This window comes from Barbus barbus (assembly GCF_936440315.1).
Source record: "Barbus barbus genome assembly, chromosome: 4".
Taxonomy (NCBI): domain Eukaryota; kingdom Metazoa; phylum Chordata; class Actinopteri; order Cypriniformes; family Cyprinidae; genus Barbus; species Barbus barbus.
Window position 1 is genome coordinate 25,926,818 of NC_136732.1, and position 22,446 is coordinate 25,949,263.

General features: G+C 36.8%; 4 protein-coding genes across 4 annotated transcripts in view; 3 read left to right on the top strand and 1 right to left on the bottom strand.

Annotated features, from left to right (window-relative positions):
- On the top strand, nucleotides 1–7,358 carry LOC306868798 (uncharacterized protein). The gene is made up of 12 exons (XM_079415177.1): nucleotides 1–70; nucleotides 3,610–3,669; nucleotides 3,750–3,851; nucleotides 3,969–4,026; nucleotides 4,672–4,727; nucleotides 4,861–4,944; nucleotides 5,017–5,112; nucleotides 5,716–5,805; nucleotides 5,899–5,958; nucleotides 6,037–6,117; nucleotides 6,200–6,331; nucleotides 6,720–7,358. Exons 1-11 carry the CDS (start codon nucleotides 58–60, stop codon nucleotides 6,271–6,273), a joined length of 774 nt encoding a protein of 257 aa, XP_079271303.1. The 5' UTR covers nucleotides 1–57; the 3' UTR covers nucleotides 6,274–6,331; nucleotides 6,720–7,358.
- Nucleotides 5,536–12,917, bottom strand: LOC306868784 (elongation factor Tu, mitochondrial-like). Its single transcript, XM_079415156.1, has 10 exons — nucleotides 12,635–12,917; nucleotides 12,097–12,143; nucleotides 11,611–11,749; nucleotides 11,365–11,531; nucleotides 10,650–10,919; nucleotides 8,498–8,630; nucleotides 8,262–8,366; nucleotides 7,182–7,333; nucleotides 6,974–7,093; nucleotides 5,536–6,886 (listed from the first exon to the last, which is right to left on the bottom strand). Exons 1-10 carry the CDS (start codon nucleotides 12,669–12,671, stop codon nucleotides 6,716–6,718), a joined length of 1,341 nt encoding a protein of 446 aa, XP_079271282.1. The 5' UTR covers nucleotides 12,672–12,917; the 3' UTR covers nucleotides 5,536–6,715.
- On the top strand, nucleotides 12,699–20,025 carry LOC306868794 (hsp70-binding protein 1-like). The gene is made up of 8 exons (XM_079415172.1): nucleotides 12,699–12,930; nucleotides 13,579–13,698; nucleotides 13,847–14,054; nucleotides 14,148–14,372; nucleotides 15,447–15,602; nucleotides 16,638–16,734; nucleotides 16,843–16,954; nucleotides 18,294–20,025. Exons 2-8 carry the CDS (start codon nucleotides 13,579–13,581, stop codon nucleotides 18,372–18,374), a joined length of 999 nt encoding a protein of 332 aa, XP_079271298.1. The 5' UTR covers nucleotides 12,699–12,930; the 3' UTR covers nucleotides 18,375–20,025.
- LOC306868783 (N-acetylmuramoyl-L-alanine amidase-like) overlaps nucleotides 19,798–22,446 on the top strand; it is a 9,048-nt gene continuing 6,399 nt past the window's right edge. The window contains exon 1 of the mRNA XM_079415155.1: nucleotides 19,798–19,878. Coding sequence (XP_079271281.1) covers nucleotides 19,824–19,878 — 55 coding nt within the window. The 5' untranslated portion in view covers nucleotides 19,798–19,823. The remainder of the gene's footprint in view (nucleotides 19,879–22,446) is intronic.

Sequence of the window (22,446 nt, forward strand, 5' to 3'; positions counted from 1 at the left end):
AGTTCTGGTTTGCCCATCTTTGCTTGAACATCAAGGTTTTCTTTCTGATGCTTCAGGATGACCACAACAGGTGAGGCCATTACTGAAGGTAAAGACAGAGGAGCAGTTAGTCAAGTGCTGATATTTATCTGGACAACATGTAATATAATATTTTAAAAGAGAAAAAGGGGTATCTATCACAGTAGTTCATACAGACCAATAGTTATGCATATAATATACAGATTGTGTGAATTGAAGCAATAGTTTTTGTAATTGTAGGTGTAGATGTTTAAATATTTAAACTTATTTAAATATGGAATACACTGAATTGAATACATTGCATGTTGTTTTTGGTCTCTACTAATTGCCATGCAATTTTTCCACACTGTTAAAGTTAAATAGTTAAAAGTTAAAAACTAAACTAAAATATCTATATCTGGTGCTGGATAGTTCTGCGTTTGGGTGCATATTTGATGGTTGAGCTTCAGAAGTTGTAGCATCACTTCAGAGAAAATACAGTTGCAAATGTTTGTTTCTGGGCAATGTGTTAAAGAAAGGAAACGTGTGGCATCTACTGAGAAAACTACACGCAGACCCTCCCTTGGGATCTGTCTGTGAGCGTGTATGAAAAGAAACCGAGTAAGACTGAAAGTGTAAGGGTGTGTAGCAATTTATAAGATCAAAAGGGAATTGTATATAAATAATTACAATTATGATTAATAACAATTATTTATATCGGCTGACAGTAATAACTGTCGCAGAATTCAATTGCCATCAACTGATCTGTCCGTCCAGCAAACATTCAGTGTAAGTTCGTATCAACTCTAAGAAAAGGTATTTCCTTGGCCACAGAAAACACTTTCCTATTAATGCATTAGAACATGCAGCAAGGGTCAAAATCGTGAAGGGACATTAATATGCAAGGCAGAATCAGAAACTCATGTAATTTGTGCACACAACTTTTATTAACTAAACACTAACGCAGACTAGTCTAACAAACAAACATACAATCACTCATATATGGGAAAGGCTAATGAGCGTTGATGGATGAAACCATCAGGAAAACCAGAGAATGCAGTTATGGAGAAAGTCATTTAACCACCCGAGTAAAACCATCAGCACCATTTATAATGGGGTCTATAACTTATACTAAACCTCTGTTTCGTTTAGTTAAATGTTATACTTGCACTGCCTTTGGTCGGGTCGAGTGTCTGGAATGCAGTCTCAGATGAAAGTCTCAATGGTTTCAAAGTTTTGGACTCCCGATCACGTTCTTCCGGGTTGAAGAGTGATGAATTCCAAAGATGTTCTGAGGTAGAAATGTTCTTTCCAGGTAGAAAGTGGAAAAGAGCGAAGAAATAGATCTGCTGAGGTCCAAGAAGCTTGGTTGAATGGAAAGACAAGGCCGCAAAGGCCTGGCACAAAAACTTAGAGGGTCCAGAAAAAGTTCTAGCTCACATCATCTTAGGATCTAACAAAACCGCAGACTGCTTGGGCATCTCTGAAGTGAGAGCTTATCTGCCATAGAGGTCACACCTCTGGGGTGTCAAATACCCAATGGAGTCCTGGATTTTTCTATGAATTAATTAGAGAAGATTCTATTTTATGACGTAATGTGTCTTTCCTAAGAGAAAGTGTTGCTCTACCCGCATTCCATTGAGCAATAAAACAAGTGTTATCAGATGGGTTGCCATGGAACCAGAGGCCTGGAGTCGTTGACAGACACACCAGCACCAGTATGTGTATTGGGTGGGGGGGGGGGGGGTCTGTGACCATTTGTTAATCTAATAACTAATTGATTTGTTAAATCAAATGCAAAATTGTGTGTCTGATTGGTCAAAATGCTACAGGTGTCACATGAAGCACATCTAGAAGATGATGCTGTTTTTCAAAAGAAATTTGTCAAACCAAGTCACAAATCCACAATTCCACAAATCTCATTACATTCTTTTCAGTAGAGTGTTTCTTCCTTGTAATTTCACTAATGATACAGAACGAGGTTTAGATCTAAAGAAGAGATTAAATCTGTTTGTTTTCATTCAATAATTTTGATTAAAATGTTAAAATCACAGAATTAACACATCACTCTAAAAAATATTTGTCAAGACAACTTTTTTTTTTCATTACTTTGTTCATCAAAATAATTTAACCAATTTCACCTTCCTTTTTTATGTTATACAAGATTCAACTCGATTTTTTACAAGCAATTTAAATTGAAATGACTTAATCCAAAAGCCAATCTGAACAGCAACTGATTTTATCTATTTTTGTATTTTAACCCTCAATTGTCATTCGAGACAAATTTGGACAAAAACTTTTTTTTTTCTTATTTTCTTTTTTTAAATAGTTTCTTTAATCTGAGCGGACTTTTCGTAGGTTTGCCACCTGAACACACACACACACAAATAAAAGAGGACTCGATTCAACAACGTTAAGTGGTAAAAAAAAAAAAAAAACCTTAATTTTTCATTCGTGCCCTAAAATGTGCACCCATAGCAAATTAATGGGAAATACTGAAATTAATTAATTTATATTATAATTAAATGTGACCTTGGACCACAAAACCAGTCATAAGGGTCAATTTTTCAAAACTGAGATTTGTACATCATCTGAAAGCTGAATAAATAAGCTTTCCATTGATGTATGGCTTGTTAGAACTATATTTGGCTGAGATACAACTATTTGAAAATCTGGAATCTGAGGGTGCAAAAAAATCTAAATATTGAGAAAATCGCCTTTAAAGTTGTCCAAATGAAGTTCTTAGCAATGCATATTACTAATTAAAATGTAAGTTTTAATATATTTACAGTAAGAAATTTACAAAATATCTTCATGGAACATGATCTTTACTTAATATCCTAATGATTTTTGGCATAAAAGAAAAATCAATCATTTTGACCCATACAATGTATTTTTGGCTATTGCTACAAATATACCCCAGCGACTTAAGACTGGTTTTGTGCTCCAGGGTCACAAATATAACATAAAATGAGCATATTTTATATATAAATATGGTACTTTTAGAGGTAAATAAATAAAAAAATGGCATAAATTGATAGTTTTTATTTTACCGAAGACAGTGATATGACATTTATTTAAAAATAAAATTGGGATCACAACTGAGACCTTTGTGCCCAAATTTGTCCACGAAAGACAAATTAAGTGCTGCTATATGAAGGATGCTTGAAGGTTAAACAGAGTTTGATATAATAGTGATAGTGACCTGATGTTTCTGAGAATTGTTTCTAATATTATTTTCTTGTTTTTCTTGGTGCAGTCAATTACACGTTAATTAACTGATTCAGATAGTACGCTGAAAAAATGGATTTAATTTGAAACAATTTTCACACAGAAGTTGCTAATAAATGTCATAAATAGTTAGAAAGAAATTACAAGATTTGATTAAACATGACATAGTTTGAAGTAGAAAGACTGAAATAGTATCATCTTGTAAAATGTACTCCAATAATCTTTATTTACAACTTCAAAAAATAATTTTTACAGTGCGTTAAAATCTTTTCTGTAATGTGTGCATGGTGTCTGATTATATCACATGTGTAAATTTATATAAACCAGCATGATGAAGTGAACTTTCAACTCTAAAGAAAGACCATTCATACATGTCTACAGGCTACACAGCAGTTATCACAACCACGTTTGACGATGTGTCCGCCAGCAAACCTAACAAAGGTATGTTTGTGCGTAGCATTACATCATTATAAATCAAATTCTGATTCACTTATTCATTTATTTGTGTGTTTTGCATTTAGCATCTCGACCTGATTGGTTACTCTACACAGTTCCTGCATCAGCCTTTCTGATTGGGATTGTTCTGTTCACTTACATCTGCAAAACACAACATCGCAGGAACAGTTAGTGTAAACACACCCAAACACATACACACACTGGCGCAGAGAAATACTCAAACAGACCTAATGCTCACTTATTTTATTAGATTGATGATCAAACAAACTCATTTTTTCTTGCAGTGCCCACAAAGCAGAGGACAAACACAAATGGACACTTTGCCACATACATTGACTTTGGGTGATGCATTTATGTTTTCCGATACCTTTTTCTTTCTCTTTCAGTGTAAAATGGGTAAATGTTTGCCAAATTTTACACTTATATCAGAAATTCTTTTTTATGAAATTAGTTGAAAATGTACTCACCCTCAGGTTATCCAAGATGTAGATGAGTTTGTTTCTTCGTGGGAACAGATTTGGAGAAATTTAGCATCATATCACTCGTTCACCAATGGATCCTCTGCAGTGAATGGGTGCCGTCAGAATGAGAGTCCAAACAGCTCATAAAAACATCACAATAATCCACACCACTCCAGTCCATCAGTTAATGTTTTATGAAATGAAAAGCTGCATGTTTGTAAGAAACAAATCCATCATTGAATTGTTTTTAACTTAAAACCATCGCTTCTAGCCAAAACCTTGGCCTTCACTGCAGAAGATCCATTCGTGAGCGAGTAATGTGATGCTACATTTCTCCAAATCTGTTCCCATGAACAAAGAAACTTTCTTGGATGGCCTGAGGGTAATTTTTCAGCTTATTTTTCATTTTTGGTGAACTTTTACTGTTACTATTAAATCAGGCCATGCCCTTAATTTTTTTTGCCCTGGAAACTAACAATTAAAGAAGATGGTTATTTCATGTTTTTGAATGTGTGTTTTGTCGCAGGTACATTGAGAGCGGTACTCAGAGGTATTTGAAGAGCACTGAAAACAACAAGAAGGGTAAAATACTACAGTGTTCAAATATCAAATCATAGTTTTCAACATGATATCTCTATGAAAAAGATGATTGACATACCACAAAAATAAACCCTAAAAAGCACAGTCACTATTTTGTTGTTTTTTGTTTCGACAGATGAGACACAGTCATATGAGAATGTAGAAACAGCTATCTACAGCAATCAAGACAAAGTCACATTCTATGTTTCTGCAGATGAAGGTATTTCCTGATCAGCAGTAATTACAGTATGTGAGTGGTTTCATCGTGCAATTAAATGGGTGTTGGTTTTAGATTATCTTAACCCGGATGCAATTGGGGAAGAGGAAGTGGCAGGGCCACAGGAACATCACAACACCCTACAACTGCCTAGCAATTTGACAGATACTGGTGAGCGATGAGGAATTAACAACTTTATTTTACTTAAGTTATTAATAAAATAAATTAATAAAATTGCTACAGAAATTGCAGAAGGCCAGTATAGACCCAGGTTATTTTAGTATTTTTTGTATACTATTATAATTATAATTTAGTATACTATAATAGTTTTAGTATTTTTGTTTTGTGATTTTGGCCTTTTTATTATAATTTTTAATATACCTATTTAGGTTTAATTTATTTTTGACTTTCTTTACTGCTTCAAAATCATTCTTCAAAGACATTATTTTTTCTAGTTAAGGTTTTAATCTAATATTTATACTTTATTTTATTTATCAGATTTATTGCAGTTAACAAAAAACTTTTCAATAATTGTAATTTTATTTAACTACAATAACCCAGCATTTTACAGCTAAAGAGGACAGAAAATGGTCTGAAATTGTTCAAGGCATATTTATTTAATTGAAATTATTTTTCCTAATTAATAAACATTATCACTATATATTCCAAAGCTTTGACTACTTATTAAAGCTCCTCAATAGATGGAGTTCTTAATGTAGTTTGGACTGGAGTCCTGTAGGAAAGGACATCTGATCCAATCTGATTTCTCTCCAGATGGAGAGTCGTATGAGAACATGGAGGGGTGTTTATATGCTCAACCTCGCAAACAGACACAGAAACTCCGACACACCACTGAAGACGAGGGTGAGGGATCAAACACATGGATCTGATATTCTATTAACTTGAACATATATTAGACAAATTAATGTGTGGTAATCACTTTTAAATATGCCATAGACTACATCAATCCCGATGAAGATGGAAAACAAGATCTTGCTCTGGAACACACGGACACTGGTAAATATGTCACTGTGTATTTATATGCACATGTTCGGTGTGAAATACTGGAAGAACAGTCATTTTCTTACCTTCCAGAGTCGTATGAAATGATGACCGGGCCAGACGGTCTATACAACAACACAGACTTCACAGCAGCCCAGGACACCACGGAGGATGGTGAGTGTGTGTTTGTATGTGTGTGTTGAAGACATGCATGTCTCTTTACATGTGATTAAGTGTGTGTAAACGCTTGTTTCAGATTCATATGAGCAGATGAATGGAATCCCAGTCTCGTTCCAGACAGAGATGGATGGAGGAAGACAGGGTGAATGAAAGATATGCAGAGAAATGGACAACTACAGTCAATCTGCAATTAAAAGAGCCAAGCCAAGTACAGTTTAAATTTAGAAACTTTCCTCAAATGTACTGTTTTTCACTTCGTGAATAATTGACAGCTCAGATGAGACAGAGGATAATGAAAGCAGAGAATGTTTAGAACATTTTGATGTGCTGAAATGGACACAAATTATTCCACATTTCTAATCCGAGTGATACTTTACTTGCTTTATGTAGAAAATTGGTGGGCACATTTTTTTAAGGGTTCGCAAAGACATCAGCACTCAGGACAAAGACATCCTCCTTAGCAAACAGATTTAATTTTGCAATATAAACAGGGCCGCCATTCAATTCTAGTGGGGACATTTCTAGAACTTCAGTCCAAAAAGGCTTCGGACACCAGAGTCTCAAAGAGTTTCCTCTTTTCTTGTCGTCTTTCTCAGCCCCAGTTGTATTTGTCATCCTCTGTCACGGTGAGGATTTCTGTGACCAGGCCCGTGCCGATGGTTTGGTTGCCATCTCTGAGCGTGAACCTTTGGCCTTTGTCAAGAGCCATGGGCTGCCTGAGGGCCAGGATCAGAGACGCGTCCTCTCCCGGCATCACCATTTCCTATGAAGACAAGAGATGGAGAGAGCAACAAATTTAGAGTAAACATTTCTGGTGCCGATATTCAGTATTTGCACGGTTAAAACGTACCTTCCCCGGAAGCAGCTCTACTATACAAGCCATGTCCCAGGTGTGAGAGAACATGATTGGCATGAAATTTGTGCAGAACGGCTTGTGTCTGCCGCCCTCCTCTTTGCTCAGGACATAGACCTGAAGACAAAGTGTTTAAATGATTGATTGGTTTGTGAAGTAGGACAGAGCTGTTGAACTGATGTTAATTGTTTTAAAATTCACACACCTGAGCTTTGACCTTCTGGTGTGGGTGGATGGATCCAGGTTTGCACATCACCATGCCTCTCCTGACATCCTCCCTCTTCAGACCGCGAACCAGAGCACCCATGTTATCACCCGCCTCTGCCCGGTCTAGAGACTGATGGAACATCTCGATACCTGAGGGAACGAGCAATAAACACAGAAAATCAGAGCGACAGTTGAATATCTGTGTAAAGCTGAATCATATCCCTCTTGGACCCCAAAAAGTGATTAATTGCTTAAAAGATTTGATTTTAGCTATCCTGTTTGGTGATCAATGAGAAATAATTATATACTACAATAGTATTTATTAATGTTTTGAATTAGCTTTTACCTTCACATTTTCAGTTTTCATTTTAATTTTAGTCATTTTATTGTTGTGATTTATTATGTGTATATTTTGTAGTTTTAGCAATTTAAACTTATTTTATTTTAAACAATAATAATTTTTGTTGTTTTAGTATTATTTATATACTTTTATAATTTTTAGAACTTTTATATATTCGGTTTACATTTTAAGTTTAGTTTAAGTTTTAGTCATTTGTGCTGGTCATTTTTATTAGTTTTTTGTTGTTGTTGTTGTTGTTGTTAAATAATTTCTATTCAGCTTTGAATAATTTTTATTTCAGTTTTAGAACATCAGCTTAAACTTATTTATATTTCAGCTAGCTGCCAAGGAAACGTTTCTAAACTTTTCACCTAATAGTTTTATTTTATTATTTTCGTTTAAAAACATTAATCTAATAGTTATTATATATATATATATAATATATATTTTAATAGTTTTAAACACCAAAGATAACTGTGTTTCCAGTTGGCTTGCCATAATAGTGGTTAATACATGCAATTCCATGCTTTCAGTTATATTAATATTGAAAATAAAATTATCCAATAACCATATTCAAATACCAAAGGGGGATTTGTTTTCTCATCACAACACAATAAGACATCAATGATGTTTAATGTAAGATCCATAGCAAATACATTAACCATATTTTGCACACTAAAGTACTGCCTATTAAGATGACTTGCATGTTTATGCATTAAGCAGGAAATATTTTCTCACCAGTGATGATAGACTTAAAGCAACGATTGTGTCCAAGAAATTCACATTCATCTCCTTTCTTGATCATTCCTCGCTCTAGTGTGCCAGTGACCACAGTACCACGACCTGCACACAGGATTCACACAGTTAAACACACAAACATAAAAAAAAATATTTATTCATTTCAGAGATTAAGCAAAAAAGCACAACTTATCACACAAATACCACAACTGCACTACCTCAAGACGAACACACACCTGGAATAGAATAGACTCCCTCTACGGGCAGCAGGAATGGTTTATCCAGATCTCTCTTTGGCAAAGGAATATAATCATCTACCACCTCCAAAAGCTTCATAATGGAGTTTACACCCATCTCCGGCTGTCTGTTCTGAACACACACAATCATAACAGCAGAACTGAAATTTGTGATTTAACAGTTCAAAACACATCATTCCAGTCTCTTCACCACTGCCTAAGTACCTATACATATACAATTTAAACAAACTGTCTTCTGTTTGGATGTTTTAAAATGTAATTTCTTCCAGTGGTCAAATCTGAATGATCAGCATCATTGCTCCAGTCTTCAGTGTCACATGATCCTTCAGAAATCACTCTAATATGCTGTTTTGCTGCTCAGTTCTTAATTATTATTTGTGTTCAATGATTAGTTGTAAAAACATTAGAGGTCAACCGATATGGGTTTTTCTCTGGCTGATGCCGATGCCTATATGCCGATTCTTTTGGCCGATTTTCTTCCCCCCTTTCATTCTCTTCCAGCAGGAGGCACTATTGGAGCGGAGATATAGCAGTTTCCCCGTTAACGGCAGTAATCAAATCAGTGCTGCACTCACAAACGCTGCTTTATCAGGCATTATAAGACAGACGAAATGAAAATAACATCTAAGCTTTTCTGAAGACGGTCGGTTCTTTTCAAAAATACATATCATATAAAACACCCACATTTTAATTTTTAAGATGCGCAGTGCTCAGTTTATTCAATGAAGAAGAAGCCTTTTGGAAAATCTACTTGTGGCGGTCAGTTTTGATATTGTGACGAGCCACCACAAATAAATCAATGTATGGGAAACACTGGACACTGCTATGAGTCAAATGGACAATCTAAGTGATAACAAAAATAAAAGAGTTCACACATATTACACAGCCTGCTGCTCATAACTGCTTCACACCGTGTCTACACCGGACGCGACAGTTGTCATGTCACGCCACGCCACAACTGCTAAAGTCTGTCTACACTGGAAGCGACAAAGCGACCGTTGAAAATCATTTGAAATTTGTGTCAATGTCATAAATAGGCAGCAGATTACTGTCAGGGATTTGTCATGTCGTGCCGCATCCAGTGTAGACAGTGTCACTGATTATAATGAGTTCTATAGTCTGGTGTAGACACGGTGTAAGAGTGCTGGTCATGAGCAATGACCAGTGTTGCCAGATAGGATGGACGATTTCCAGCCCAAAAGCTCACAAAAACCCGCCCACTCCAACAAAAAAACACCCAAACTTTAAATGTCAAAATAATGTGATAGAATGTGTCAATCAAGGCTGATATGAGCCATTTTTAACTCCTTAAAACAAGATAATGATGACAAAACCCGTCACTCATGAATCTTCACATCTGTCTGCCGATCCCTAGCGATTGGCTAAAAGTGTGGCCGCCAACATCAGCACCAGTCGTGTTTGCAGTGTGCATGTGTTTAGTAACGTCATGATGACTGATTGAATGCAATATATGCACACTTGGGCTTGTTTGTTAACCAACTAGCCTATACAATTTATATGTTTGAAAACCGCCAAACTGACCCCAAACCAGCCCAACTTTTGTCCACCCGCACAATCGAATTCAAAACCGCCCAATCTGGCAACATTGGCGATGACATCGTGGAGGCTATTGTTGGACCCACAGACACATTTAATGAGGAAAGTTAACGTGCATGTTATAATCGACCAAATTTCGTCGAATTGCACGTGTTTCTACTTTCACAAGCAAATGACTGGTTGCACTTATGAATATGATAATTTTCCAGCATCAATTCCAGTAAGATAAAAATGTAATTACGCTTTCGAAACGGTCTGTTTTGCCCGGCCATCGTTAGCTGAAGCTGTGTGTGAAGAAGCTGCGGCTGCAGAGTGTGAGCTGCTCCATCTCACACGCAGCCTCTGAGGGAAAGAGGTTCGCCGGTACAGCTTTCCACAACAATGCTTAGCTGCCCGCAGATGCGCCTGCCTATAAATCGGCCTAATTTGCAGCACAATCGGCCGATGACGATTAATTTAAAAAAAATGGCAAAAAACAGCCCGATCAATCGGTCGACCTCTAAAAAATATTTTTCAATATTACTGTATTTTTACTTCTTTACAAGATACATACTTTCTCCATCTCTATCCTTACCTCTAGAGCACAGAGTGCTGATCCAATAATAACTGGTGTGTTTTCACCGTCGTAGCCGTACTCTGTGAGCAGCTCTCTGATCTCCAGCTCCACCAGGTCCAGCATCTCCTTGTCCTCCACTGCATCGGCTTTGTTAACGAACACCACCACATGCTCCACACCGATCTGCCGCGCCAGCAGGAGGTGCTCACGCGTCTGTGGCATCTGACCGTCGGTCGCCGCCACCACTAGGATGCAGCCGTCCATCTGAGATGTTCCTGTGATCATGTTCTTCAGACACAGACATGCTTTTATAATACAGATGTAATAGTCATGTATATATACGCACACAATAATTTTGGGTCAGTAAGATCTTTTTAATGTTTTTAAAAGAAGTATCTTTTGCTCGCCAAGGCTGCATTTATTTATTTTTTAATTTCTATTTTAACATTTTAAAAAGTAATTTATTCCTGTGATTCAAAGCTGTATTTCAGCATCATTACTCCAGTCTTCAGTGTCACATGATCCTTAAGAAATCATCCTAATATACTGATTTGCTGCTCAAGAAACATTTATTCCCCTATTATCATCAGTTTTTTTGTGGAAACCACGATAATTTTTTTTAGGATACTTTGATGAATAATATGTTCAAATGAACAGCATTTATTTGAAATAGAAATCTTTTGTAAAGTTATAAGTGTCTTTACTATCACTTTTGATCAATATAATACAGTACCTTGACGTAGTCAGCATGTCCGGGGCAGTCGGTGTGAGCGTAGTGTCTGTTAGCGGTGGTGTATTCCACATGCGAGGCGTTGATGGTGATTCCTCTAGCCTTCTCTTCAGGAGCATTATCTATATCCTCATATGTCTTATAACGTGCACCACCGGCCTCGGCAAGGACTGACACAACAGATGAAGAAAATACAGTCAGTGCAACAATGTTTGATTACTAGGAGCAAAAAGCAAGTCATCAATTTACCTTTGGTGATTGCAGCGGTCAGTGTGGTTTTGCCATGATCTACATGACCAATAGTCCCGATGTTCAAATGGGGTTTACTACGAGAGAAAACCTTCTTTGCCTCTGCTGCATAATTCCTTCGATTTAGAGGAACTGCACACTATGAGGGAAAAAAAACATTCATACATTTCAACATTACTATTACTATTATGTAAAATGTTCCTATATACCTTGGTGGCATTATTTGTCAAACATTGCAATGTGTATATATATATATATATATATATATATATATATATATATATATATATATATAGTCATTTAAACAAAAAAGGAAAATGTTGGGTTTGGGTTGAGTTAATTTGGATTTAGTAATTATGCAGTTTACGATATTTTGATTTGACTTTACTCCCTACGATAATCATATATGATACTCTTACTCCAATGCATTTCAATGAAGTCTTCAATTGTGTAAAGTTATGGACACTTGAACATGAAAATACTCACCAGTTTATAAGAGCTGTGCAGTAAACTCGGGGAGGTCAACTGCAGAGCTGGAAAACATGAGGATACACAAACCTAATAATTCAACTACATGAGATTTACACTGTCTTATGATTCAAATATGTGTCCGAACATTACTTTAACAATGATAACAATTAAAAACAGGGCCCATTATCACATTAATCAACCCACCACAAAACCAATGAATCAAATTCTCAGTCTCTTTGTATAACTGTCAAAAATAGCACGAGACTGAAACAATCCTAATCCATTTCCCAGAAGTCGAATCTTGACACAGGACAGGTTCTCAGTTATATATGCATGCACGACCTGATGCGTTACTGTCATTTAAGTTGCTGTATCTCTATGGTACATAAGACACAGGCTGAGGAACTTGACCTTGCTAACGGACCGCCCGAGCATCCTTCCATCCACACTGACTTTCACATATAAACGATAGATTCCACATGCAAAACACTCGTAGCTTGAAAACAATGTCAATGTCACGCGATAAGAAAAAGAAACACATTTTGTAACTTACCGGAGAGGCACGCGCGGACACCCACGAGCGCAGCCATTTTGCGGACAATCACAAACACGCATGCGCGGAGACGCACACATACGGCATCAACACTGGACGCGTTTTGCTCCTTACCGTAAATATTCTAAACAAACTGACCATGCTGTATCCCAAATCGCCCTCTATGACGTGTTTACGCGTCGCCGGTTATCGCACGCGTCGCGGACGGTGTGCGGCGAGAGATCTGGAATCTTCTGGAGACGCAGCGGTGCGTTTATATATAACTTAGACTACTTCTAAACACAGCGTTTTCAAAGGTAAGACCGCTGTGTTTACCTGGTTTATCTTTCCTTTGTACCTGCAGTAGAATGTGATTCAGTTTAGCTGTTGGACGCTTGTCTGTGAGATATATTATATCTGTAAGAAATAAATACATTAAAACATATTATCTTCGATAAAATAAATGTACGTCAGAAAGAGATTTATTACCATGTTTACACACACAAGGAATTTGACTAGTTTTCAATGCTGAAGAAAGTACAGAATATAACACTAATATAAGAGAAACAGGGAAATGAATAATAATGCACTGTATATACAGATGTAGAAGTGTACATACAATTGTAATTGTTTAATGTACAGATATGTTGTTTGCAATAAAATAAGTATTTATGTATATATCTGTAAATAATCTAAACAATTGTCAAAAACATCTTCGATAATATTTGTAAGTGAAATAAATCAAATAAATATTAAAAAAAAATTAAAGCATTTTAGTTCTCAATGTTACAGGAGCACAAAAAGTCAACCAAACAAATATTTAGTATTACAAATTGAAAATGTGATTTTGTGTCTATAATTTGTCTTTACCAATTTTTAATAATGAATGTATTTATTAGGCCTATTTAAAAAGCATTTATGGACTAACAGGAAAACGATGTGTTGATGCATCTTTTTCTCCTTAGATGGCAGAAGGCAGAGGTAACAGGCATCACCCCCGTAATTTGCAAGGTGTGCTTCAGATGGCTGTGGAGGCCGGTTCTGCTTCTGAAGATCCAGCTCCACGACAACCCATGACGCAAGAGGTTGGAAAAACTCATAATGCTCCTTCTAAACAGTAGCGCCAACCACCATGCAATCTCTGAAATGTGTCCCGACAGATTTACAAGTGTATGCTGTTATGTTGATGTTAGTGTTGCATATTAAAATGCTTTCTCTTATCCAACTTTCTAGAGGATGGAGTTTCTGAGAGGAGCTCTTGCAGAAGTGTGTAAAGGACAGATGGATGAGGTCGAGCAGATGAAACGCTGTTTGGAAGTGCTGTGTAGAGATGAATGCAAGGAGGGAGGGAGCGAGGAGGAGGAGGAGGAAGAGGAGGATGAGCGAGAGGAAGCGCTGGAAATGCTTTCTGAGCTCTGCGAGAACTTGGACAATGCAAGAGGTGTGTGTGTGTGTGTGTGTTTGCTTTTCAAACCTTCTTGTTGTCTTTCTTGTAACGCCTAACGCGTGCATCACTTCTCTGTGTGTTTTGTAGATCTGATGAAGCTGGGCGGTCTGGATTTGTGTATGTCGCGGTGTCTCTGTCACTCCGAGGCTGGGATTCGATGGAGGGCGGCTCAGCTCATTGCCAGCTGTGCCCAGAACATGCCAGAGGTGCAGTTCTACCTGCTCAACCAGGGGGCGCTGCTGAAGCTCCTGCAACTCACAGATCATGACACAAACAGCACAGTTAGAGTTAAAGCACTCTACGCAGTGTCCTGTAAGTATAAATGTGCATAAAGGTAGAAGTCTTGATTGATATTGACCAAGTTTTTACATGAGATATCAGGATATTCAAAAAGTGTCTGACAATATATGTGACCCTGGACCACAAAACCAGTCATAAGAGTCAATTTTTCGATATTGATATTTATACATCATCTGAAAGCTGAATAAATGAGCTTTCCATTGATGTATGGTTTGTTAGGACAATATTTGGCCGAGATAAAACTATTTGAAAATCTGTAATCTGAGGGTGCAAAAAAATCCAAATATTGAGAAAATCGCCTTTAAAGTTCTTAGCAATGCATATTACTAATCAAAAATTAAGTTTTGATATATTTACATTATTACATTTACACAATATCTTCATGGAACATGATTTTTATTTAATATCTTAATGATTTTTGTCATAAAATAAAAATCTATGATTTTGACCCATACAATGTATTTTTGGCTATTGCTACAAATGTACTCCAGCGATTTAAGACTGGTTTTGTGGTCCAGGGTCACATATGAACATTTTCATGACCACGTCAGGATTTAACCGTACTAAAATTATTCAAAATTTATTTAATTGTGTTAAGAAGAAATTTTGTTACATCTGAAATATTTCTGAATTGAAATAAGCTACTTTATGTAGCTCAAGATGCAAGGTTCCTCTGCATAACAATGCAGATACAAGAACAAATTCATATGCCTGTGCACATTTTTTGGGAAATCTTTGTGTGTACAGCTATAAACTAATCCAAGCAATTATTAATGAAAGAAAACAACTGAGTTTAAATGACTCTGGGTCATATTCTCTTTTGTTTTTGTAGATGAGGGATGTTTGATTTGACTAAACATTTCTATCAGTTGACAGACGAGCTAATTTCAAAGTACTATAGCATTTGATGGGATGCACATCTTTGTGGAAACATGGAAAAATGTTGGTCTTTTTAAAAGTTGATAAAACTAGTTATTTTTGGTTGGTGACCCAACATGGTTTTTTAAAAATTGAAAGCTTCCAGTAGCAAGTCTCCTCGTTATACCGTCTCTGGAATTAAGAATCTTCAACTCTTGTCTCTTGCAGGTTTAGTCCGTGAACAGGAAGCTGGTCTGCGGGACTTCCTGTCACATGATGGCTTTTCAGTGCTGATGAGGGGGATGCAGTCAGACAGTGAGAAACTGAGAACTAAATCAGCGTTCCTTCTGTTAAACCTTCTGACCAGTCATCCAGAACACAAAGGTAGTTCTGATTCTGGAGTCTGTTAGACCATCAAGAGTCCAGTTTGAATGAGTAACAGTTTCCATCACCCTGTTTTTATGCGCATTTGAAGTATCGTATCAGAAACGAGTGATGGAAATGCTGAATTGAGAAAAAAAAAAAAACACACTTACCGAATAATTTCCTCCTTGCGCATCAGAAAAGTAATGTGATTTTGCGTGATGGGACGGCATAACCTGACTAACCAGCGGACGGATCTCGTTGCACAGCATCTGAAAAGTTGTTATAATCATTCTAAAATGCCCGAGCAAAGTCTGTCATCAAAATCTATCCACCTCCGATAGCAATGACCGCATTTATTGTGCTTTGTCTGCTCACTGTGGGGTGCAAGGTATTTATTTAAAAATGATTACATTAGTGGCTTTCCATACTTTTCTTTTATTTAGTGCCAGTTTATCAGGAAGTGATTATTTTGTTCTCTTTGACTCGTTGGATGGAAACGGTGCTTTATTCGCAATTATTCCATGGTCTGTCTGAATACTCGATTCTGATTGGCTGGCAGGTGTTGATTAAATTCTTATAAGTGCACAGGTAGTTCCAGGTCAGTTTAATCACCGTTCCATATTAATACGCTGCTTTAATTGATGCACACAAACCAACACACATCACTCGCTCACACACACACAGAGAGAAAGGAGAGGTCATAGATCGCAGATTGTGCTGCACACACACATCGGGCGGTTCTTTGCCTCCATGTCGTGCATTAAAATTAGGGGTGGGAATTGCAGGGTGCCTCATGATACGATATAATCATGATAGATGGCTCACGATAATATCACGATACAGCGATTCTGCGATGATCGATTGACACCAGATATCGATTCTCGTATCGCATGGAGAAGTATCGCAATATATCGATTTATTGTCCCACCCCTAATTAAAATCCTTTAATGCACGGCTAGCCGTTGATTATCCCTTACATGTTTTATGCTATCTTCCAATTTTTGGATGGAAACATAGCTAGTGTTTCATGTGTTCGATCCTACTTTTTTTCAGATACAGTGTTGTCTATGGGGATGGTTCAGCAGCTGGTGTCAGTTCTTCGCTCCCCTCATTCCTCTGTACATGAACATGTGCTTGGTGCCCTCTGCTGGTTAGTAGCATTGTTGTATGATGAAAACAAAACTGCAGTTTGCTGATGGAACTACATTTTGGAGTTTGAGACTTGGTTTCTGACAGTTTTTTCAACATGTATTTGTAGTCTGGTTGAGTACTCTCCCCGCGGTGTGAGCGATTGCAGAGATCCAGCGCTTGGCTTTGAGGAACTGCTTAACCAGCGAGTGCAGGACCTAAGGGGGCGAGAGGAGAGCCTGGTAAACTATTATTTTATAATTTTTTCGTTCCTTTACTCCGTTCTTCTCACATTCACATTCAAATCTATTGTTAAAATCAACATTAAATCAAAATGGACCCTATTTACTTTTTCCTGGTCTTATTTTTTTGTGATTTGTAGGTGCATGTTCTTCTAAACATGCACCTACGGGGGAAGTCGTGGCCTAATGGTTAGAGAGTCGGACTTGTAATCTGAAGGTTGCGGGTTCGAGTCTCCGGCCGGCAGGAATTGTAGGTGGGGGGAGTGAATGTCCAGCGCTCTCTCCACCCTCAATACCACGACTGAGGTGCCCTTGAGCAAGGCACCGAACCCCCAACTGCTCCCCGGGCGCTGCAGCATAAAATGGCTGCCCACTGCTCCGGGTGTATGTTCACGGTGTGTGTGTGTTCACTGCTGTGTGTGTGCATGTTGGATGGGTTAAATGCAGAGCACGAATTCCGAGTATGGGTCACCATACTTGGCTGAATGTCACTTCACTAAAGACAATCCATCATCAAAACTAACTTGTTTTGCCTCTGAAGTGACTTTGCTTCTAAGCTTATGTCACCTAGGCCGCACATGTAGATATGAGCAACGTGGGTGGGAAAAATAATATAGATGCATTATGCAATGCTTTAAGCTGCCCTTGTAGCTAATGCAGCCTTTCTAAAATCTTACACATTAATTAAATGCTATTTAACATTAACATCATACAATTCCTCCTCATTATTAGCAAATAACAATAGATTTGCCACTGTTCATGTGCCAGTCAGAGTTTGGTATCGTGTAGGGTATCAGAGCGAATCAGACAATTTAAGATTCTGTCAGAACGGTGTTGAAACACGAGGAACAGAAGACTTGCCACTGTTCATGAACCAGTCAAAGTTTGGTGCCGTGAACCAAAACTATTAAAAACTATTATTATTATTGTTATTTTACATTTTTTTTAAACAAAATATAAATATTGGGTGAAAAACTTGAAAGAAAATTAGAAATGTTGCCTTGGCTAATAACTGACATAAAATAATTAGTATAAACAATAAATAAGTAAAGTAAAAGTTATATAATTGCTAAAAAATTAAATAAAGCTAAAAAAGAAATCTTAAAAATAAAAAATAATAAAAGTAGGTCTACTAAAAATTAAAAATATTAAAATTTCATTTAAAATGTTAATGAAAAACTATAATTTATGTAAACACTGAGCCAGTCAGTTGCCAATGAATTTAAGCATTTTCCGCCATTGTTTTTTTTTTTATATTCTTATTCACATTTTGCCAGTGTAATGGGCTGTGAATAATGTTTCATTATGACGTAAATGTTTGACATTTTCTTTCCTGCAGGAGGAGCTGGAATTTTGTGAACGTTTACGAGTGGTTTGTTTCCAAGGGCAACCCCAGGACAACAATGGAATGGATCGCTGAGGTCTTATTGGTGATTCATGCTACGCAGTGAACAGTCAACACAAAAGAAACGACCTGAGTTTGAATTCACTCTCTGTTCAAGAGAGAAATCAAATCTAGAAATAGAATTGATGAAGAGATATACTTTTAAAAAGAGAAAAAGAGACGTTTAACTCTGAATATTCAGAGTTCATGTGTGCTCTTGCATATTAATTTACCATGAACTGTGCACAAACACTTGTGTTATATTATGAATATGTACATTTTGTATAATAGGTCAGCTTGTTATTGTAAATGATGTCCTGTTTAGGGTCAACTTGTTTACTTTTCCTCTTTACACCTGAACAACCATACAAATACAAAGCCATAATATAGGCTTAATATATACTTCACATCATTATAAAATATTTTGCAAATTTTAAAATAAATGTAAAAGTGATACAAGTCTCTGTCCAAGTTTAATTCTGATCTAAAAAACAAAACATGGCCGTGAGTTCCAAGATTCAGAAGCATAAAAACACCTGCACAAATATCAACTTTTTTCACTATTGCATAATCAGTAAAAACTATGATTCTGTGCTTTAAACGTTATATCAGAAGTGAAACAGCCACAATGTGAATTTTTGGACGTAGTATTTTAGTATTGTCCTGATTCATCTGTATTTTTCAAGAATCAATTGCAATATGTGTAACATGTAGCTGATTATAATAATGTAATATATTAAAATATACATAGAATAGAATATACATAGTTTTGATCACACGTTAACTCTGTTTCAGAACAGATTAAAATGATCAAAAAATTATTTATGGTTTATTCAGGATAATTGGGACTTTTTTTTTTTTTTGTCCAGTAATTTCTGTGCCAAAATTTTCCCAATTTACCTGAATTCACTTCTATCTAATGTAAGCTTTTCCAAATTTCCATGAAAATCCTGTCTATTTTTCTATTTTGTGAACTGTTTAGGTTGTTTACCTTGTGATAAAACAATTTCAAAGGCTGGAGTAAGACCAAAATAGAAGCTTCATCTGTCAACAAAGTTTCCACTTATTCACAAGAATTAATATTATTATTATTTTCTAGAATTATAAAACATTGAATGAGAAAACACTAGCAATGAGAAAACACTTTTCGCTAAGATTACATGCAAAGGAAAGCTTTAAAACAGGTGTTATAGAGTTTCTCAATTTTTAAGTTTCTTTGAAGTAAATCTTCCCCCCATACAACACTTTTACAGTATATTAAACTTTTTGGTGATGTTCATTAAGAAGTTACGATTTTTGACATATCTTTTCTGACTTTGTTTTGAAATGAAGTACTTGGGTTTTGGTTTGTTCAGCTGTAAACAGACTGAAAGCATCTGTCACTTTCTCAGAGCTAGATCTTGTGCTTACATAAGTGTTAGCATGTATTTATAATGCGTATGAGGTGCAGGGTAGATGCATTCAGTGCTCTCAAGTTCTGTCCTCATGGATTGGCACTTGCGTTTGCTTCTTTCTTTGCTTGTGGTGTTTGCCACTGAAGGTAAGCCATATGTTCAAGGTTTACTCGCTATGCTGAATAGTTTATGTGTACAAGCACTAGATATAATACCTGTATTTTTTTCACCTTTCTTGTCATTTCAAACACAGATGACGTTTTTCCATCATGAACTAAACTTTGAAGAATGTCTAGAATGCTCTTTTTCATAATCAGGTCAAAACATTATTTAAAAAGCAACATAAAAGTATAGTAAAAGTTTTTAATGTGACAAGCTGTACGATAGCATTGAGTAACAGACCAACATTTATTCATTATTCACTTAAAGCTGCAGTCCGTAACTTTGTTTGGTTAAAAATTATCCGAAATCAATATTTGAGCAAGTACATAACCAGCCAGTGTTCAAAACTGTTGCATTACTTTAGCCCGATTCACAACGGTTAGCTTATAATAATGTTTTCTAATTTGAGTGGTACGGGAAGGTTTCCGCGGGAAATTCGAGCATGGCACTGCATCATTACGTCACGTCAGTAAACATAAAGGAGTTGTCCCGGCTAGTAGGCTATGGCATGTGAGGATCCTGCAGGTGGCGGATCGTTTAGCCTTTTCTCACAGCAGCTGGAATAATTAAATGCATCATTTTGATGGCAGATTGTAATCCAGAAAATATTATGTTTATGAAACATGTGAATGAAATTAAATTATATTCCAGTTTTAAATGTGCTTCTGATTACAGATAGCCTTATTACACAAGATTTGTATTTTAAAGAAAACCAGTTTGAAGGGAGAATAATTAGCTTTTTGGGTTAAAAGAATTTCTTAATATGAAATTTGAATGGTATGACAATTAGTTTAAACTGTACAGAAATTGAAATCTACGTGCTAATACACTATACTCGTAGTATCACGCAATGCTGATCTTGTTAATTTGAGAATAAAGTATAACAATAAGAATAATTTGCATGCTTTGATGTGATATGAGCTAACCGATCTTTAGATTTAATCAGCATTGGTAGCGCGATTTATTGTAATGATTTTTCCTCAGTTGGTCAGAACAAACATGGCAGATTTGTTCAGATGACAATATACGGTGAAAATTCTTATTTGGGTCATATATTCCAAGACGTAGACTAAAATGTGATTGCGAAGTACAGTAAATATACACACTGGTGCGGTGACTGACGACACATTCACCTACATTAGATTCATCCGCGCTGAAGCTGTGCCAGAGTATAACCCCACGCAAGCAAGATAATTCTGCAAGTAACTGCAATTCCAGGTTTTCAAACATAGACGGCGACTGTTACGTCTAATGACGTATAAACTTTTGCTTTTATTATTTATACCAAGTGTTATGGGTGTTTGTGTTGTTGTTCTCTTTCTCCCCCTCCCACTCCTTCTCTTTTCTAGTGTGTTTGTGCCTAATAGGTTAATGATGATCATCTGCGCTCATCCACCTGTGCGCTGTCCACGCCCTAATTGGTGCGTGTTCGTTGGTTTCCAGTATAAGAATGGTAGAGAGAGCGTGGGGAAGGAAAGAGACATTGCGGCGTTCCGCTCTCCAAGCCCATAAGCGCTTATCGCGCTTGTTGCAATTTTTGATGAGTTTAATATTTTCCTGAAATTGTTTTCTTTAATTATTTGTTAAGAGTTCTTTTTGGGTAATGTAGGGTGGAGGATACCCATTAGTTTTCTCCTGTTTAATGGTTAGTTAGGGAGTGAGGGAAGTTATATATTGTTTTGTTTATTTTCTTTTAAGTATAGGTAAGTTAATAGTTATTTTCTACTTAGGTAGAGGTATTTTTGGGTTCTTTTGTTTCGGGGGTAATATTTTTTTTTGTATGTATTTGTTTTGTTATTTCCTTTTGAACTCTTAAGCTAAAATAAAGGGCACTTCAGCCAGTCCAAATTTAACCTGTGGTTGATTGTGATTTTCTGGGCCTGGGGAGCTGGAGATCCTCAAAGTCTCTCCATTGTTTATTGTTCGTCGTTCCCGATCGACCCCTAGTTTGAAAGGGGAGGACGCAACACATAGGCTGTGTCCAAATTCAGGGTCTGCATCCTTCGGAGTACTCATTTGAAGGATGTTACGTCACAGCGCCGCGACGAAGGCTGTCCAAATTCGTAGGATCCTTCAAATGCGGCCCACAAATACGTCCTCCTTTTCCCCGAATTGGAAGGATGGGTGTGGTGGATCCTTTCCCGTCCTACCTATCCCATAATTCTTTTCGGCAGAGCGTAATGGCGGACGACGCGAGCGGTAGCGGAGTGGGAGAGGAGTTTCTCTGACAAAACAAGCTAAAGTTTATGCTTCGGCTCAATGAATTTGTAGGAGAAATTAGTAGAATACTTAAAAACAAATAAAAATAGGCTATAATGGCTTACCTGGATGTGACTGTCTTGTAGTCTGATATAAAAAAACTCTCCGACAACGAGCAAAGAAAGTATTTAATTTATTTAATTGCTTTATTTCTTCCAAAATAATTAAAATGAGGAGAATAACTCTTTGTTTGTCCATTTTCCCGCTTCTTGCTTGGCGCTGTCACGGTTGCTAGGCGACAGGATATGAGCAACGGGTAAGGGAGGGAACTGAAAGAAGGGTAGGCTGTCCAA

Excerpts from the sequence above, each read along its gene's own strand:
- LOC306868798 (XM_079415177.1), top strand. Across the intron at positions 3,852-3,968 it reads AACACAACATCGCAGGAACA|TGCCCACAAAGCAGAGGACA; the intron begins GTTAGTGTAAAC and ends TTTTTCTTGCAG. Across the intron at positions 4,945-5,016 it reads CTATGTTTCTGCAGATGAAG|ATTATCTTAACCCGGATGCA; the intron begins GTATTTCCTGAT and ends TGTTGGTTTTAG.
- LOC306868784 (XM_079415156.1), bottom strand. The coding sequence starts at position 12,671 with ATGGCTGCGCTCGTGGGTGTCCGCGCGTGCCTCTCCG. Across the intron at positions 12,144-12,634 it reads TGTCCGCGCGTGCCTCTCCG|CTCTGCAGTTGACCTCCCCG; the intron begins GTAAGTTACAAA and ends CATGTTTTCCAG. Across the intron at positions 6,887-6,973 it reads TAGAGCTGCTTCCGGGGAAG|GAAATGGTGATGCCGGGAGA; the intron begins GTACGTTTTAAC and ends TTGTCTTCATAG.
- LOC306868794 (XM_079415172.1), top strand. The coding sequence starts at position 13,579 with ATGGCAGAAGGCAGAGGTAACAGGCATCACCCCCGTAATTTGCAAGGT. Across the intron at positions 14,373-15,446 it reads AGCACTCTACGCAGTGTCCT|GTTTAGTCCGTGAACAGGAA; the intron begins GTAAGTATAAAT and ends TGTCTCTTGCAG. Across the intron at positions 16,955-18,293 it reads GGGGGCGAGAGGAGAGCCTG|GAGGAGCTGGAATTTTGTGA; the intron begins GTAAACTATTAT and ends TCTTTCCTGCAG.